Raw genomic sequence first — 19,513 nt, 5'->3', positions numbered from 1 at the left:
TTTCTATCATACTTTTTCTCCAGGAATGGGTGAAAAATAGAGAAGTGGTGACATCTTTCTATCATACTTTTCCTCCAGGAATGGGTGAAAAATAGAGAAGTGGTGACATCTTTCTATCATACTTTTCCTCCAGGAATGGGTGAAAAATAGAGAAGTGGTGACATCTTTCTATCATACTTTTCCTCCAGGAATGGGTGAAAAATAGAGAAGTGGTGACATCTTTCTATCATACTTTTCCTCCAGGAATGGGTGAAAAATAGAGAAGTGGTGACATCTTTCTATCATACTTTTCCTCCAGGAATGGGTGAAAAATAGAGAAGTGGTGACATCTTTCTATCATACTTTTCCTCCAGGAATGGGTGAAAAATAGAGAAGTGGTGACATCTTTCTATCATACTTTTCCTCCAGGAATGGGTGAAAAATAGAGAAGTGGTGACATCTTTCTATCATACTTTTCCTCCAGGAATGGGTGAAAAATAGAGAAGTGGTGACATCTTTCTATCATACTTTTCCTCCAGGAATGGGTGAAAAATAGAGAAGTGGTGACATCTTTCTATCATACTTTTCCTCCAGGAATGGGTGAAAAATAGAGAAGTGGTGACATCTTTCTATCATACTTTTCCTCCAGGAATGGGTGAAAAATAGAGAAGTGGTGACATCTTTCTATCATACTTTTCCTCCAGGAATGGGTGAAAAATAGAGAAGTGGTGACATCTTTCTATCATACTTTTCCTCCAGGAATGGGTGAAAAATAGAGAAGTGGTGACATCTTTCTATCATACTTTTCCTCCAGGAATGGGTGAAAAATAGAGAAGTGGTGACATCTTTCTATCATACTTTTCCTCCAGGAATGGGTGAAAAATAGAGAAGTGGTGACATCTTTCTATCATACTTTTCCTCCAGGAATGGGTGAAAAATAGAGAAGTGGTGACATCTTTCTATCATACTTTTCCTCCAGGAATGGGTGAAAAATAGAGAAGTGGTGACATCTTTCTATCATACTTTTCCTCCAGGAATGGGTGAAAAATAGAGAAGTGGTGACATCTTTCTATCATACTTTTCCTCCAGGAATGGGTGAAAAATAGAGAAGTGGTGACATCTTTCTATCATACTTTTCCTCCAGGAATGGGTGAAAAATAGAGAAGTGGTGACATCTTTCTATCATACTTTTCCTCCAGGAATGGGTGAAAAATAGAGAAGTGGTGACATCTTTCTATCATACTTTTCCTCCAGGAATGGGTGAAAAATAGAGAAGTGGTGACATCTTTCTATCATACTTTTCCTCCAGGAATGGGTGAAAAATAGAGAAGTGGTGACATCTTTCTATCATACTTTTCCTCCAGGAATGGGTGAAAAATAGAGAAGTGGTGACATCTTTCTATCATACTTTTCCTCCAGGAATGGGTGAAAAATAGAGAAGTGGTAACATCTTTCTATCATACTTTTCCTCCAGGAATGGGTAGTGGTGACATCTTTCTATCATACTTTTCCTCCAGGAATGGGTAGTGGTGACATCTTTCTATCATACTTTTCCTCCAGGAATGGGTAGTGGTGACATCTTTCTATCATACTTTTCCTCCAGGAATGGGTGAAAAATAGAGAAGTGGTGACATCTTTCTATCATACTTTTCCTCCAGGAATGGGTGAAAAATACAGAAGTGGTGACGTGTTTCTATCATACTTTTCCTCCAGGAATGGGTGAAAAATAGAGAAGTGGTGACATCTTTCTATCATACTTTTCCTCCAGGAATGGGTGAAAAATAGAGAAGCGGTGATATCTTTCTATCATACTTTTCCTCCAGGAATGGGTGAAAAATAGAGAAGTGGTGACATCTTTCTATCATACTTTTCCTCCAGGAATGGGTGAAAAATAGAGAAGTGGTGACATCTTTCTATCATACTTTTCCTCCAGGAATGGGTGAAAAATAGAGAAGTGGTGACATCTTTCTATCATACTTTTCCTCCAGGAATGGGTGAAAAATAGAGAAGTGGTGACATCTTTCTATCATACTTTTCCTCCAGGAATGGGTGAAAAATAGAGAAGTGGTGACATCTTTCTATCATACTTTTCTTCTGACTGTTCCTCTCCTGGCTTACAAATTCTGATGTGAAATACTTACCAAATACTGAGCTCTAGTCTATAAATGCTACTTTGGCTACCGTTTTTTATGTGTCATGTTGAATAGCTCAGCCAATAACTTGACTGTTCTTCCTTTTAGACTATGAGCCATCTCAGAACACAGAGAAGAAAAGGACCGTATATCAAATGGCGCTGAGTAAGATCTGACTTCAATAAAATGGGTTCTGAGGTTACAAAATGCTTCTAAACCTCCATATAAAACTCAGTAGTGTCATATTTTAGTCATTAACTCATATGCAGACATTTTTCATTCTTGCAATTTAGCTTTTCCTCCCCTCTTTTAAGAGTCATAACTTTTTTATTTTTTCGTCACCAAAGCTATGTAAGGACCTTTATTTTTTTTTGGGGGGGTGGTCGGAGGAAGTGGTAGATTTGATTGATACCATTCATTTAATCATATATTGTAGAGAAAAATGGGAGAGTGAGATTCTCGTGCTCCGTTGTGGCATGTGGGCGGGCCTGAGGGGGGTGTCATATGGTGCTCTGCATACATATGTATCTGTATGGGCTTATGACAGGTCACTGATCCCTCAGTGACCTTTCCCTCCATTTTACTGACTGCATATGCTATTGTGTGGTTGCAAAAAAAAAATAGAACATTCATGAAAATGGCACCACGGCGGTACCTGAGCTGTAGCTAAAATGTATATATGCATTTGTGTTTTAGTCCTATACTATTGTGGGAAAAAAAAATCATCAAAACTGCACTGGCGTGGGCGCCTACGCAGTAGCATCTATCTTGTTCCGATAGATGCTACTGCACAAGCGTTGCAGCCGACGGCATTTTGCTGGAGGAAAAAAATTTGGATCCACCAAAATGGCACCGGTGGCGGCGCCTGTGAGTAGCATGTATCAGAACAAGATAGATGCTACTGCGCAGGCACCACCACCGGTGCCATTTTGCTATAGAAAAAAAAATTGGGTCCATCAAAATAGCACCAGCGCCATCGCATCTATAGGAACACTATATTGCTACTGCACCACCAGTGCCATTTTAATGAAGATTTTTTTTCCCCCACAATAGTATAGGACTAAAACAAATGCATATACTGTATGCGTATTAGGCATTGCATCATGCTACAGCGCAGGCGTTGCTGCCGGCACCTTTTTGATGAATGTTAATTGTGTTTTGGGAACCACACAATATGATATGCAGTATGTAAAATAGGAGGGCAGGTCACTGAAAGATCAGTAACCTGTCATAAGCCCATAAAGGACGAATATGTAAGCAGAGACCCACATAAAGCCCCGCCCAGAGCCCCACGCACAGTCCCGCCCAGAGCCCCACACACAGTCCCGCCCAGAGCCCCACCCACAGTCCCACCCAGAGCCCCATGCACAGTCCCACCCAGAGCCCCACGCACAGTCCCGCCCAGAGCCCCATACACAGTCCCGCCCAGAGCCCCACCCACAGTCCCGCCCAGAGCCCCACATACAGTCCCGCCCAGAGCCCCACCCACAGTCCCACCCAGAGCCCCACGCACAGTCCCACCCAGAGCCCCACCCACAGTCCCACCCAGAGCCCCACGCACAGTCCCGCCCAGAGCCCCATACACAGTCCCGCCCAGAGCCCCACCCACAGTCCCGCCCAGAGCCCCACACACAGTCCCGCCCAGAGCCCCACCCACAGTCCCACCCAGAGCCCCACGCACAGTCCCGCCCAGGGCCCCATACACAGTCCCGCCCAGAGCCCCACCCACAGTCCCGCCCAGAGCCCCACATACAGTCCCGCCCAGAGCCCCACCCACAGTCCCACCCAGAGCCCCACGCACAGTCCCACCCAGAGCCCCACGCACAGTCCCGCCCAGAGCCCCATGCAGTCCCGCCCAGAGCCCCACGCACAGTCCCGCCCAGAGCCCCACGCACAGTCCCACCCACAGGCCACATTGGAGCACGAGAATCTGATTATCTGAAAACTGCAAAAGCAGATTAAACAGCAACCACAAGACGGATTTCATCAACCAAGATGTCATTTTAATCAGTATAACGGCGCTGACCTGACACTGTCTGTAGTTTACTGAGCACAATCCTGCTGACAGGTTCGCTTTAAGTGGTTTAACAGCTTCAGCTAGAGCTGTACATGGACTCTCTTGGTATTGGTTGGTTAACTAAAACCCCTCCCCTGAGTAAACTGCTCCTGGGATGGCAGATCAAATCTAAAAGGGGCTTCTCTAGATAAGAAAAAAGGGTATTCTTCGCCGGGATGAGCTAAAATATTAGGCACATCCCACAGATAAAAGTACCACTGTGTATCCCATAGATTAAAATGCCCTAGACACACAAGGACATTAATCAGGACTCGTTCGCTATCACATAATTGCAATTTTGCTTCTTTTTTCTTCCTACAGATAAACTGGATGAGATTCTTGCAGCAGCCCAGCAAACCATAAGTGTGAACGAAAGCTCCAGCCCCGGCCCACTGGCATCTCTGGGAACATCACGGTCTGCCTCAAAGAGCTTTTTTTCGTCAGAGGTAGAAATACAACTATACTTATGGAATCTGCTGTTACACTTCTAATCCTAAATAAAGGATATTAAAGGGATCATCCGTTTCTCCGTTACGGAGAAATCAGCATATGAATTTATATGCAAATAGCTATGGTAGCCTCTGTCACTCCAGCTCTATTGCCCATCCAGCATCACGGATTATCACACGAGCATGCTCGGATAGCACCTTATCCGAGCACGTTCGCTCATCACTAGTTATAACATTCATCCTAATGATCGGTTATCACTACTAGGGTCTACCCTGCAGATAGGTTGTGTTTCCTCCATTCATATGCCTGCTGCCACTAAATTTGTAGACGAGCTTCGCACTCATCGCAGCAAAAACCATCGCTCTATTCGAGCAGAGAACACAGGACCATCAATCCGGTTTCTTCGTAAAACGTAACTCCTCTTTCACTTTTTTGCCTAGAAATTATGCTTTAACCCTTTCAAGACCTGGTGATTTTTCATTTTTGCACCTCTTCTTTTTGTCCTCTTGTTTTTCCAAGAGCCATAACTTTTTTTTTTTTTTTTTCTATCGACAAAGCCATACCATGGGAAAAAATTTCCAAATAGGCTAAAAAAGTTGGAAAAAAATCAATTCCTTAATTGTTTTTTAAGGGTTTGGATTTTCACGTAGTTCATTTTGCTATAAAAATGACTTGGCAACAATATTTTCCAGGTAATTAGTGCTAAGGTAATAGCAAACGTCTAAGGGATTTTTTTTATACATATATTAGCAGTTAAAAAAAATGTTCTGGAAAAAAAGTGCCTCCTTTGATGGACCTATGTAAGGGATTGTTTCTTTTGTGTGGAGCCGTGAGGTTTTTTTTTATACAATTTTGGAATACATGCAATGTTTAATCACTTTTTATTGTATTTTTTGGGAAATGTGGTGATTGAAAAATGGCAATTCTTGCATTTTTATTTATTTTCTACTTTTGGCATTTAACGTATTTCAAACTTTTATGGACCATTTTATGGACCCAACCAATTCAAACATTATTTTTTCTATATTTCTTACTTTCTTAATTTCTGAACAGGTAAAGAGGGATACATTAATCTACTATATTTATTAAATTATTTTTCTTTAGTTTAGTTTAATTTTATGTTTTGATCTCTCGCATTATATATTATATATTGCAGTATATAGTGTAACTCAGGAGTCCACAACCTATAGCTCGAGAACCACATGTGTCTAGCGGGCCTTTGATGTTTGGCTCGCGGCTGTTTGCCAGCTCGGTGCATTAGAACTGGGTGTAGAAAACAACTATTAAGAGCAGATCTCTAGATGGTGACATTTGTGCATAGCCCTGCACAGAAAAGCATATTTGAATGGGGTAAGATAGGAAACCCTGGAGCTTGGTATACTGCCTTGGTGTGATTTCAGTGGAAAAGCTTTGGCTGTCATTATACCGGTTAAAGGGGGTTCTGGTTGTGACTACAGTAGGTGGGGCAGGAGCTAAATGTGGCTAGTGACCCTCTCTCAGAGCTGAATGTGGCTCTCAAGGTCAGAAAGGTTGAGGAACCTCAGGTGATGCTAATGTTCTCCTACGAAGCCCAGCCTAAAGCTGTGCTTCACTAGAGTACTAAGATGGTAACGTTGATTGGCTTCCTACAAGCAAGTTGCGGGAGCACCAATGATAGTACGCGAGCACATGGTCAAGCAGACCTTTCAAATTTCATTGGAAGTGAAATTTAAAAATCAGCAATCAGAGCTTGCTCCATTCATGGAGGTCAGAGGCCGATACCGGCTGTAAAAACTAGCAAACATCTGCCACGCATAGAGCAGTCTCAGATCCTGAGCCTGCACTATATACTCAACCTGTGAAGAAAATGTTCTAACAGATCATTTAAAATATGGTCTTCTTAAAATGTATTCTTTTGTATGTGCAGCCAAATTTTGGACAGCATAGAGTCTCGAGTGCCCAGTCTGTGTATGAAGGTCCTCCCTACTTGTCCTCTTCACCTGGCCAGGCCATGATGTTGCGGCAGAAGTCTATTGGTAAGTAGGGTCATAGATCTGTAGTCCTTTGGAAAGCTATAGATGACACATGCTGATAGGCAGGCTCATGAAATAAGCATCCCAGTATGCCTTCTAATACAAATGTTGTTTTAAAACATATTTTAATAAATTTATAATGTATTTATTTTTTAATAGGTGCTGGGGATGAAGAAAAGCCATTTTTGTCTGCTCCCCCAATGAAATTTAACCGCAGTCTATCTGTCCCTTCTTCAGAAGACATACCTCCCCCTCCGACAACTTCTCCTCCTGATCCTCCATATAACACTGCGCCTTCTTCTGCAGCTAGGGTTAGCCCGGTTTTAAGGGGTAACTTTAATCAAAGTGGAGATTCAAAATTGTTCTCCCCTACAATGCGTCAAGAATCGGGTCTTTTCGAGCAGAAAATGATGGATGCGTCTCAGAGACGGGAGAAATTACAGCAGCTCTACCACCAAGACTCTGAGCAAATGGCCGATGAACAGATTCGAATAGGTATGGCTTCACAAGCAAATATGAGAAGCTGGAGGTCCCAGACACAGGAGATGCGTTACTTTAATCTACCTGCAAGAGCAGCCAGTACTGCGATGTATGTTCCAGCAAAAGCCATGCGTCGAAAAGGCCAGCTAGTGAAACAAGTGAAGGTGGAAAATGAACAGCAGCAGCACTTGCAGCAACAGCAACAACAACAGCAGCAGCAGCAATATCAGTCTCATCACCAGCAACAACAGGCTACCAAGTCACATGAAAAAAGTTCCATCCCTATACCTACAATCATTATTAAAGCCCCATCAACCAGTAGTAGTGGAAGAAGCAGCCAAGGTAGTAGCATGGAGGCTGAAACTCAGCCTGACCCAATTCCATCTCTGCAAATGCGGGATAATATTGATTTTACGAGCCAGTTCGGAGCAGCCATTGTCGGTGCAGCACGGCGGGACCGTGAGTGGTTTAATGAAGCCCGCCGAAAATCTTCTCTTTTCCTTTCTACGGATGAAGACACAGAGCCCACACCCGCTCCGCGATTGAAGCATTCCAAGTCTATTGATGAGGGTATGTTTTCTAGTGAACCGTACATGCATTTGAATGTTCCCACCAATTTCGGGGCACCTGTAAATAGAGACGTTACTAGTGGGTACTCCTACCAGTCAAAAACTGGGAAGAGTTATGGTCCTAGCACCACTAGTGCTTTTAGTACTGTGTGTTCCACATTTTTACCCCAGCTCCAATCATGCTCCGGTCCAATGACAATGTCCAATGTTAACCCAGTTGGAGGAGGTAGTCCACTTATACATCCCTTGACTGGTAAAATTCTAGACCCTAGTTCTCCTTTAGGACTTGCTTTAGCAGCAAGAGAAAGAGCTTTAAAAGAGTCACAGCAGCATAGCAGGAATGAAATTGAAGAAAGGAAGTCGCGTCCACCATCTCCACGTTTTGCAGATCAAAAGTCCCCAATAGAATCCCGAAGTAGCTCTCCGCATCGACTTTGGGATTCAGGACCCACAAAGAGAAAAGAGATAGATTTCAAGCCATGTATGGTATCCCCAACCGGTGATAGAAAATCAGACCAGAGCTCTGGTCACCGGTCTCCTGCCCTTTTGTTGCTTCAAGGAGTAGAACAAGGTAAATCCTGGGAGAAGAGGGCAGAAGGTCAAGAAAAAATAGAGCTGCATGTCCGCTTCATGGAAAACTCCACCCACAAAGATGAAGAAGATCATTGTAAGATTTCTTACTGTAAGGAAATAAGGAATGAACGACCAATTGCCAATCCAACCGTGAACCACACCCCATTACCTAGCACAAACTCAGAAACACATGACTCTAATTCCAAAGAGAATGGACTCCCATTACTAGTCTTGCCTCCCCCAGCACCTTCAATCGATGTTGATGATGATTTTTTATTTACAGAACCCCTCCCTCCACCTTTAGAATTTTCAAACAGTTTTGATAAACCTGATTCGCCTCCGGGGGCATCAGCTGGATGTTCTACCCTTCCACCTCCTGTGCCCCCACCACCTCCCGACTCTGGTAGCACTCCTGCTATAGACTCTACAACCTCTAGTCTCACTTCTTATGACAGTGAAGTAGCCAACTTAACCCAGGGGACATCAGAACTTAAAGAACCTCATGTCAATTTTTCATCTGTTGTGTCATCAATTCAGATACCAGCATCAGACACTATAGAGACTGTGACTGATTCTGGCATTGAAGAGATTGACAGTCGAAGCAGCAGTGATCACCATCTAGAGACTATTAGTAGTGTTTCAACATTATCAAGCATGTCTGGACTTTCAACAGAAGGAACAGAACTTTTGGATACTTACATAACTTATCTAGATGGCCAAGCATTTAGCGTGGATAAACCTGTGGTTCAAAATAAGATTCGATCAAGGACATTCCCAAGTAGAACGCCTGGACTGCTTAGAGATCCCATTACTGCCACCAGTACCGCCATTTCTGTTTCACCCTGCTCAGATAATGTCTTCACACTGACCCCATCTAAAGGACCCTCACTCTGTGCTCTTTCCGAGCCAGCCAAGGATTCTCAGAGAAAATCTCCCACACTCCCATGGGAGGACTACTCCCAGGAAAAAATCTCTCCAGGACCTACAGTTAAGTCAAATATGATGTCAGAGTTAAGTTCAAAGCTTCAGCATATGAGTGGAGTTTCATGGTCCAGACCACCAGAATCTGCAGTATCATTTACACCTGAAAGGCCAACTTCACTACAGAGACACAGGTAGGTACGGTGGGCTGTTTGGGGCAAAATGTAAGGTTTGCACGTATCTGAAATGTTGTCGATTTTCGCAATAGAGTACAGTAGCATCTTCAGCGTGCCAATTTATGTAACAGATTTGGCCAAAGATCTATTTGTTGAAGTATCTACAACTTCGGAATAGGTAACATCTAGATTTTTACAGATTTTCTACTAAAATTTTGCATAGTAAATGTATAAAGGTGTGTGTTGACACTTCCATATACAAAAAATTTGCCCTTGACTTACGTGTGTATTTTTCAGTTTTGATTAGGTCTTCATTAGTTTCAGCCTATTTTTGTGCAATCATTTTCAACATTTTATTTAAAAATTGTGCTGGACTCCATTTTCATTCATTTTTGGAATATTTTTCTATTTCTTACATCAGTTTCTCTTATGCATCCGTGTTTTCTCTCATGCAAAAAAAAATAAAAATACAAATTAAACCTCCGACCCATTAAACAGTAAAAAAATGGAGAACTCTTGGGTGGCATCCAATTTTTTCATGGACGCTTTCACTTGAATGGGTGAGTTCGACATGTAAATTGATTAAAAAAATTGTCATTTTCTTGTTTCTTCTTTTTTGGGGACAACCAGTTTGCAAAAAAGACTAACATGTGAACGGTGCAATAGACAAATGTATATATATATATATTCTGTATATATATATACAGTTAGGGCCAGAAATATTTGGACAGTGACACAATTTTCGCGAGTTGGGCTCTGCATGCCACCACATTGGATTTGAAATGAAACCTCTACAACAGAATTCAAGTGCAGATTGTAACGTTTAATTTGAAGGGTTGAACAAAAATATCTGATAGAAAATGTAGGAATTGTACACATTTCTTTACAAACACTCCACATTTTAGGAGGTCAAAAGTAATTGGACAAATAAACATAACCCAAACAAAATATTTTTATTTTCAATATTTTGTTGCAAATCCTTTGGAGGCAATCACTGCTTTAAGTCTGGAACCCATGGACATCACTAAACGCTGGGTTTCCTCCTTCTTAATGCTTTGCCAGGCCTTTACAGCCGCAGCCTTCAGGTCTTGCTTGTTTGTGGGTCTTTCCGTCTTAAATCTGGATTTGAGCAAGTGAAATGCATGCTCAATTGGGTTTAGATCTGGAGATTGACTTGGCCATTGCAGAATGTTCCACTTTTTGGCACTCATGAACTCCTGGGTAGCTTTGGCTGTATGCTTGGGGTCATTGTCCATCTGTACTATGAAGCGCCGTCCAATCAACTTTGCAGCATTTGGCTGAATCTGGGCTGAAAGTATATCCCGATACACTTCAGAATTCATCCGGCTACTCTTGTCTGCTCTTATGTCATCAATAAACACAAGTGACCCAGTGCCATTGAAAGCCATGCATGCCCATGCCATCACGTTGCCTCCACCATGTTTTACAGAGGATGTGGTGTGCCTTGGATCATGTGCCGTTCCCTTTCTTCTCCAAACTTTTTTCTTCCCATCATTCTGGTACAGGTTGATCTTTGTCTCATCTGTCCATAGAATACTTTTCCAGAACTGAGCTGGCTTCTTGAGGTGTTTTTCTGCAAATTTAACTCTGGCCTGTCTATTTTTGGTATTGATGAATGGTTTGCATCTAGATGTGAACCCTTTGTATTTACTGTCATGGAGTCTTCTCTTTACTGTTGACTTAGAGACAGATACACCTACTTCACTGAGAGTGTTCTGGACTTCAGTTGATGTTGTGAACGGGTTCTTCTTCACCAAATTAAGTATGCGGCGATCATCCACCACTGTTGTCATCCGTGGACGCCCAGGCCTTTTTGAGTTCCCAAGCTCACCAGTCAATTCCTTTTTTCTCAGAATGTACCCAACTGTTGATTTTGCTACTCCAAGCATGTCTGCTATCTCTCTGATGGATTTTTTCTTTTTTTTCAGCCTCAGGATGTTCTGTTTCACCTCAATTGAGAGTTCCTTTGACCGCATGTTGTCTGCTCACAGCAACAGCTTCCAAATGCAAAACCACACACCTGGAATCCACCCCTGACCTTTTAACTACTTCATTGATTACAGGTTAACGAGGGAGACGCCTTCAGAGTTAATTGCAGCCCTTAGAGTCCATTGTCCAATTACTTTTGGTCCCTTGAAAAAGAGGACGCTATGCATTACAGAGCTATGATTCCTAAACCCTTTCTCCGATTTGGATGTGGAAACTATCATATTGCAGCTGGGAGTGTGCACTTTCAGCCCATATTATATATATAATTGTATTTCTGAACATGTTTTTGTAAACAGCTAAAATAACAAAACTTGTGTCACTGTCCAAATATTTCTGGCCCTAACTGTGTATATATATATATATATATATATACACACATACATACAGTGGGGCAAAAAAGTATTTAGTCAGTCAGCAATAGTGCAAGTTCCACCACTTAAAAAGATGAGAGGCGTCTGTAATTTACATCATAGGTAGACCTCAACTATGGGAGACAAACTGAGAAAAAAATATCCAGAAAATCACATTGTCTGTTTTTTTATCATTTTATTTGCATATTATGGTGGAAAATAAGTATTTGGTCAGAAACAAACAATCAAGATTTCTGGCTCTCACAGACGTGTAACTTCTTCTTTAAGAGTCTCCTCTTTCCTCCACTCATTACCTGTAGTAATGGCACCTGTTTAAACTTGTTATCAGTATAAAAAGACACCTGTGCACACCCTCAAACAGTCTGACTCCAAACTCCACTATGGTGAAGACCAAAGAGCTGTCAAAGGACACCAGAAACAAAATTGTAGCCCTGCACCAGGCTGGGAAGACTGAATCTGCAATAGCCAACCAGCTTGGAGTGAAGAAATCAACAGTGGGAGCAATAATTAGAAAATGGAAGACATACAAGACCACTGATAATCTCCCTCGATCTGGGGCTCCACGCAAAATCCCACCCCGTGGGGTCAGAATGATCACAAGAACGGTGAGCAAAAATCCCAGAACCACGCGGGGGGACCTAGTGAATGAACTGCAGAGAGCTGGGACCAATGTAACAAGGCCTACCATAAGTAACACACTACGCCACCATGGACTCAGATCCTGCAGTGCCAGACGTGTCCCACTGCTTAAGCCAGTACATGTCCGGGCCCGTCTGAAGTTTGCTAGAGAGCATTTGGATGATCCCGAGGAGTTTTGGGAGAATGTCCTATGGTCTGATGAAACCAAACTGGAACTGTTTGGTAGAAACACAACTTGTCGTGTTTGGAGGAAAAAGAATACTGAGTTGCATCCATCAAACACAATACCTACTGTAAAGCATGGTGGTGGAAACATCATGCTTTGGGGCTGTTTCTCTGCAAAGGGGCCAGGACGACTGATCCGGGTACATGAAAGAATGAATGGGGCCATGTATCGTGAGATTTTGAGTGCAAACCTCCTTCCATGAGCAAGGGCATTGGAGATGAAACGTGGCTGGGTCTTTCAACATGACAATGATCCAAAGCACACCGCCAGGGCAACGAAGGAGTGGCTTCGTAAGAAGCATTTCAAGGTCCTGGAGTGGCCTAGCCAGTCTCCAGATCTCAACCCTATAGAAAACCTTTGGAGGGAGTTGAAAGTCCGTGTTGCCAAGCGAAAAGCCAAAAACATCACTGCTCTAGAGGAGATCTGCATGGAGGAATGGGCCAACATACCAACAACGGTGTGTGGCAACCTTGTGAAGACTTACAGAAAACGTTTGACCTCTGTCATTGCCAACAAAAGATATATTACAAAGTATTGAGATGAAATTTTGTTTCTGACCAAATACTTATTTTCCACCATAATATGCAAATAAAATGTTAAAAAAACAGACAATGTGATTTTCTGGATTTTTTTTTCTCAGTTTGTCTCCCATAGTTGAGGTCTACCTATGATGTAAATTACAGACGCCTCTCATCTTTTTAAGTGGTGGAACTTGCACTATTGCTGACTGACTAAATACTTTTTTGCCCCACTGTATATATATATATATATATATATATATTACACAATCAATATTTTTTTATGTATATATATATATACATTTTTTACTTTATCCGTGAAAAACATCAAACAGCAATGCAGTGTGGAAAATAAGTACCGTATTTCATTCACCGACGATTGTCTGTAATTTTTTTATTTTTATCGTAGGTACACTTCACCTGTGAGAGACAGAATCTAAAAATAAAAACCATAATATCACATTGTAGGATTTTTACATAATTAATTTGCATTTTATTGCATGAAATAAGTGTTTGATACAATATAAAAGGTAGAGAAACCTTTGTTCGCAATTACAGAGGTCAGACGTTTCCTGTAGTTCTTGACCCAGTTGGAACACACTGCAGAAGGGATTTTGGCCCCTTCCTCCATACAGATCTTCTCCAGATCTTTCAGGTTTCGGGGCTGTCGCTGGGCAACATTGAGTTTCCGCTCCCTCCAAAGATTTTCTATCAACTAGGCCACTATAGGAACTTGAAATGCTTCTTATGGAGCCACTCCTTAGTTGCCCTGGCTGTGTATTTCGGGTGATTGTCTTGCTAGAAGACTCAGCCACCTCCCATCATCAATGCTCTTACTGAGGGAAGGAGATTGTTGGCCAAAATCTCACAATACATGACCCCATCCATCCTCCCTTCAATACGGTTTAGTCGTCCTGTTTGGGACTGTGCTTCCAGTTCTCTTCAGGTCATTAACCAGGTCCTCGCGTTCAATTCTGGGGTGATTTTTGACCTTTCCCAGAATCATCCTTACACCACAAGGCACAATCTTGCATGGAGCCCCAGACCGGGGAAGATTGACAGTCATTTTGTGTTTCTTCCATTTTCTGATAATTGTGCCAACAGTTGTTGCCTTCTCACCAAGCTTCTTTGCTATTGTGCTGTAGCCCATCGAAGCCTTGTGTAGGTCTACAGTTTTGTCCCTGGTCTCCTTAGACAGCTCTTTGGTCTTGGCCATGGTGGAGAGGTTGGAGTTTGATTGAGTGGACAGGTGTCTTTTATACAGGTAATGAGTGCAGAGTAGAAGGCTTCTTGAAGATAAATTAACCAGTCTGTGAGAGCCAGAATTCTTGCTGGTTGGTTGCTGATCAAATACTTATTTAATGCAATAAAATGCAAACTAATTATGTAAAAATCATGCAATGTGATTTACTGGATTTTTATTTTTAGATTCTGTCTCTCACAGGTGAAGTGCACCTACGAAAAAAATTACAGACCTCTCCATTCTCTGTAGGTGGGAAAACTTGCAAAATCGACAATGTATCAAATACTTATTTTCCTCACTGTATATGAAAATGAAATGCCGGAATGAGGACTTTCCATACTTTTTATTAGACATAGCACAATATAACAAAAGAAATTATGGTTCAATTTTTTTGTAAATAAAGTGATTATTAAAAATGGTACCTTTCCTATGAAGTCAACTACATTTGTAACTATTTTTATGATAGCATAGATTATGTATTTTTTTATTTTGAAAAAAAATTCTGCAAACCAGCATTACGGAAGGGGCCGAGATGATCCGTCATTGGTCACAGTACCTTAGCAGATTAGTCACTCGCATATTATGAAAACTATGCATAACGACATTTTCTCTCAATTGCCAAATATAGGCAACTACTCAAAAAGTCAGTGTCGGACCGTATCAGAGTTGTTGCTCCTTATTAGTACACAGTAGGGTTTTCGGTTGGCTGTACTCTTTCAAAGCCTCATTAAATGTACTGAGTCTCCTTTTAGTGATCCTTGTTATGCTCCTTCAAATAGAAGTTGATGGTAGATTCATGCTGCTCAAAAAATGGTCTGCATGAATCAGGCACTTGTATTATTCTTGTGGTGTTTCAGAGAAAACATATTTTGAAAAGTCATGCGTTTCAGTTGACTTTTCCAAGATGGGTCACTGGTGGGTTCTCCTTGCCATTAAAGTCCTTGCTTTTGTGTAGAGGGACAGACCCGGAAGTTTAGGGAAGTTGGGAGGTGAAAAGCTGCAGACCTGCCTAAGACTAGTCATCCAAGACACATAATCCCCATCGGACTTTTCAAACTCTGAAATACTGTTGTGTTTCGGAATAAAACATACTTTGCTACTACAGATGAGTTGGTTGACTCTCGTGACTCCAGCCCAGCGTCCAGGTCAGTGGTACCTGACAAGTAGACAGGAGTCCCGTGAATCCCCTACCTTCTGGCGCCCTTGATGCCACATTTGATTTTTGGGGGCTAGCGCAACATCATGTGTGTGACGTGATGCATGGATGACATCGTGTCAGACCTGGCTAATCAAAAGCCGTGTCTAGCACACCGGAAGGTAAGAGATTTGCGAGCCTTCTGTCTAGCTTCCAGGTACCACTGACCTGGACCAGAGTCCCACGAACCGATCCACGCTTCTCTATTGGCTACTATAAGATACCTTGTGTCTGATTCAGGCTGCCTGTAGATTTGACAGCATGCATTTCCAATCAAATTCCCTTTAAGATGACGCAATCTTGGAAAAGTATGCCTGTTGGTAGCTACCCTGTCAGGACCGTGTCGTTAAGAGCATTGAAATATGACCTCAGCCAAACCAGAGACACTTTTCTGTACACAGCACTGTTTCAGAGGTTCTAAATGGAGAGTAAGTGGTTTCAAAGAAGCTTTGTAGTTGTCATCTAATATAGTCAACCAAAAGCTGCTCTGTATAGATGAGGAGCAAAAACTAAAACAGATTGTGTGTAGATTGGTCCTGGGTAGCATAATTATTAGTGATGAGCGAATATACTCATTACTCGAGATTACTCAAGCATTTTTTAGTGCTCGGAGTTTTAGACTTTCTTGCCGCAGCTGAATGATTTACATCTGATAGCCAGCATAAGTACATGTGGGGGTTGCCTAGTTGCTAGGGAATCCCCACATGTACTTATGCTGGCTAACAGATGTAAATCATTCAGCTACGGCAAGAAAAACTAAAACTCCGAGCATTAAAAAATACTCGGAGGACCTCCGAGCGTGCTCGAGAAATCTCGAGTAACGAGTATTTTCGCTCATCACTGATAATCATAGTAGCTGCAGGGTTTGCCATTGCACCAAGACCATAAAGCTGTAGGGAGACGGGGCACAAGGTCTTTTGGTCTGTAAGAAAGAACCTATTAAGGGCCCATTATAATGGGGGCCCTTTGAAAGATATTTGTTTTCTGACCAACAAGCTTCACATTACTCCACTGGCTGAGTGTCTTTAGTTTAACTGCTGACCAGGTCAGATATTGGCATTTATGGAGGAGACGTTAATTCTTCCTGGTCAAAAAAATTTTCTTCATGGAAGACCAGAAGTGGTTGTTCTTAAGTGGGTTATTCCCATCTTGGCTGTAGATAGCTATCTTCAGCAGGTCTACAGACAATGTTTGTGGATAGTTGATTATTTGCCTAGTTTGAAATAACTCTTAAATGTGTAGTTCTCTCACTGCAAGAGTTGTTGGTAGGTGACTTGCTGACTATTAGAATATATATTTTTTAATTTTGTTAACTTTTTGTCTGTCTTGTTGTTCTTTAATAGGATAGTTGATGACTCTGCTGCTTCACTGATTTCTTCTAAACCCGTGAGCAGTTTATTTCATAACTGGCCCAAGTCTCCACAGCCTACTCCAAAACATCCCAAAAGTGTGGATTTTGATATTCGTCCTACCTTGAGAAGAGCACCAAGCCCGTCAGCCTTGCCCACGGAGCACAAAATAAGTCCAACTCCACGTCCTTCTTCTCTACCCATCTTGCCTTCTGCCCCTGTTTACACAGGGGTCTTTGACCTGAGAGGCTCCCCCACAGCTGGAGGAGATGCTTTCCCTGGTTTCCAAACGGGCAGTCGGTCTTTATCTCCAACTCATTTCATTCTACCCCCCACTGAGAAACCATTTGCCTCTAAGCCGATTCACTTTTGGACAAAATATGATGTGGCTGATTGGTTGGACTATTTAAATCTTGGTGAGCACCGAGAACATTTTTTAGACAATGAAATTGATGGCAGCCACTTACCATCACTGACCAAGGAGGATTACATTGACCTGGGTGTTACAAGAGTCGGCCATCGGATGAACATTGACCGAGCTCTGAAGTTTTTCTTGGAGAGGTGATTTCAAATCATTTGATACCTAGTTGCTTCATCTTTGCATCCAACCACTCAAGCCTAAAAAGGTTTGGTACAAGGTCCCAGGAGAGGAGAGTATGAATGTACTGTTCTTTGAGTCAAAACGAAAAGCAAAACAAGAACAATCTTCTAATATATACATATATGTATGTATATATACACACACATATATATATATATATATAATGCACAGAATTTCTCTGAAATGATTGATTCACCAGCTGCTTATATAATTATAAGGGGGCGATGAAGGCTTCAATTTGAGCCATGAAGTACATTCGGGAGCCATGAGGCATCATTGAATAAGGAATTCAGTCTAGCACTATAGTATCCTACTTTCACTGTGCCCAAATTTTTCTGTTTATTGTATCTTTGCTGTCAACTTAGAATGGAGTCATGTAGGCAGAAGGTCATATATATTGCTTGGTAAGAGATAAAAAAAAAACGTATATACGATAAGAAAATAGGACAACTGAGTCTTCCCGGAAGCTGTGGATATATTAATGTGTGGAGTGTGCACCGTCATTTAACTAATCAGAAGATAATCGCCATCATAACTTTTTACGAAACCTATACACACTAGAGGAAAGTTGGCCAAATCCTGGCTGAGTATTTAGTGTGGTGGAGCCTTTGAATTGTCCCCCAGCAGATGATGTTGGGAAAAAGGATCAGGTTTGTTGAGTTTCAACACCCGTTCCTTTTGTTTTCCCAGTAGATAAGTTACCACCTGATGAGTCTCATCTGAGTGTCTTTGTTCATGGAAAGTTGGTCAGGAAACACAGCTGTTGGCTAAATGAACATTGTCTAAGGTTTATGGGTCTGCCGACTATGACAGGATCGGCTAGGCATCTTTTGTGTTTCAGAGGCTCCCAGTAAATTATGTCAGGGATTGGATCCTTTTGTTCTACAGCTAAATAATACACCAACAGAGGAATCTTGGCTGAGCATGCATGTCTATATGGGCGTCAACAGAAATAGCTGTAGGCTAAATGAGCATGCAGCTTAGAGTTATCTAATCTTTATGAGCACCTTTATTTTCCTTGAGTAAAACTGAATCTAAATATGAATCTTGGATTTGAGAACTTTAGACATTATTCTTATACTACTATGAACGTAACCTACCGGTGTTTTAACAGTGATGAAAGGGGTATGCCACTGCTTTGATATTAATGATGTATCCTCAGTATAGGACAACCTTGTCTGGTGGAGATTCAACACCCGAAACCCCTATCGATAACTTGTTACCAGCTGCGGTGTCCAGGTGGATACTGTGTATGGAGAAGAACAGCTCAGCTCACTACACTGTTTAGTTACCTGCAGCTCAGGTACTTTTTAATTGATAAGGATAGATCATCGGTGTCAAAGTAGTGGACAACCCTCAAACCTTGTAGAACCGGAAACAGTACACCCTAAAACAGGAGTATTGGTCATGTTTGCGCCACATCCTTATCATCCAATCTTTTCCATCCTCTTTTGAAGAATTGGTATACTGAATTAGTTTTTTGATGGACCCAAGCATTTTTAGCTTGATTAAAAAGTAAGTTTTGTTTTGGGGATTTTGCATGGGATTTTGAAGCCTGGAGGATACATATGAAGGAGTCGATTTTAAGAGGATCTGCCCACCCTCCAGACATGCCTGATTTAGCTAATAATTGTATTGCCAATAATTTAACGATTCTATGGCATATTTTCTTTGTGTTGTTCCTCTGTTATTTCTCCTAATCATATATGAATAAATTGACAATTGGGCGTTGCCAGTTGGAGGAGTGCCCATATACAGGCTGATGATGTCCAATGACCACAGTCTCAGACATTGTGAGGACTTGCCTCTTTGACAAAGGAAATGGTGACACCCAATAGTTAATATACATCTCTAGGAGGAATAACAGGGTAATGGTACAACAAGAAGATCTAAGAAAATAATTTTCAACAAATTTTGGGGGGGGGGTTAGGGGTGGGAATACAATTGTCTACTAAAACAACAGAAAAGTTCCTCTGAAATAGAAAGTAGTTGCATATAAAAGAGATGTGCATA

General features: G+C 41.7%; 1 protein-coding gene across 1 annotated transcript in view; it reads left to right on the top strand.

Annotated features, from left to right (window-relative positions):
* Positions 1 to 17,542, top strand: part of SHANK1 (SH3 and multiple ankyrin repeat domains 1) — a 502,441-nt gene extending 484,899 nt beyond the window's left edge. The window contains exons 20-22 of the mRNA XM_069742951.1: positions 6,524 to 6,632; positions 6,789 to 9,366; positions 16,894 to 17,542. Of these exons, the coding sequence (XP_069599052.1) occupies positions 6,524 to 6,632; positions 6,789 to 9,366; positions 16,894 to 17,464 (3,258 nt within the window). The 3' untranslated portion in view covers positions 17,465 to 17,542. The remainder of the gene's footprint in view (positions 1 to 6,523; positions 6,633 to 6,788; positions 9,367 to 16,893) is intronic.
* Positions 17,543 to 19,513: the final 1,971 nt, after the last annotated feature.

The sequence above is a fragment of the Ranitomeya imitator genome, chromosome 10, assembly GCF_032444005.1.
Source record: "Ranitomeya imitator isolate aRanImi1 chromosome 10, aRanImi1.pri, whole genome shotgun sequence".
Taxonomy (NCBI): domain Eukaryota; kingdom Metazoa; phylum Chordata; class Amphibia; order Anura; family Dendrobatidae; genus Ranitomeya; species Ranitomeya imitator.
This window is presented reverse-complemented; position numbering and strand designations above follow the sequence as displayed.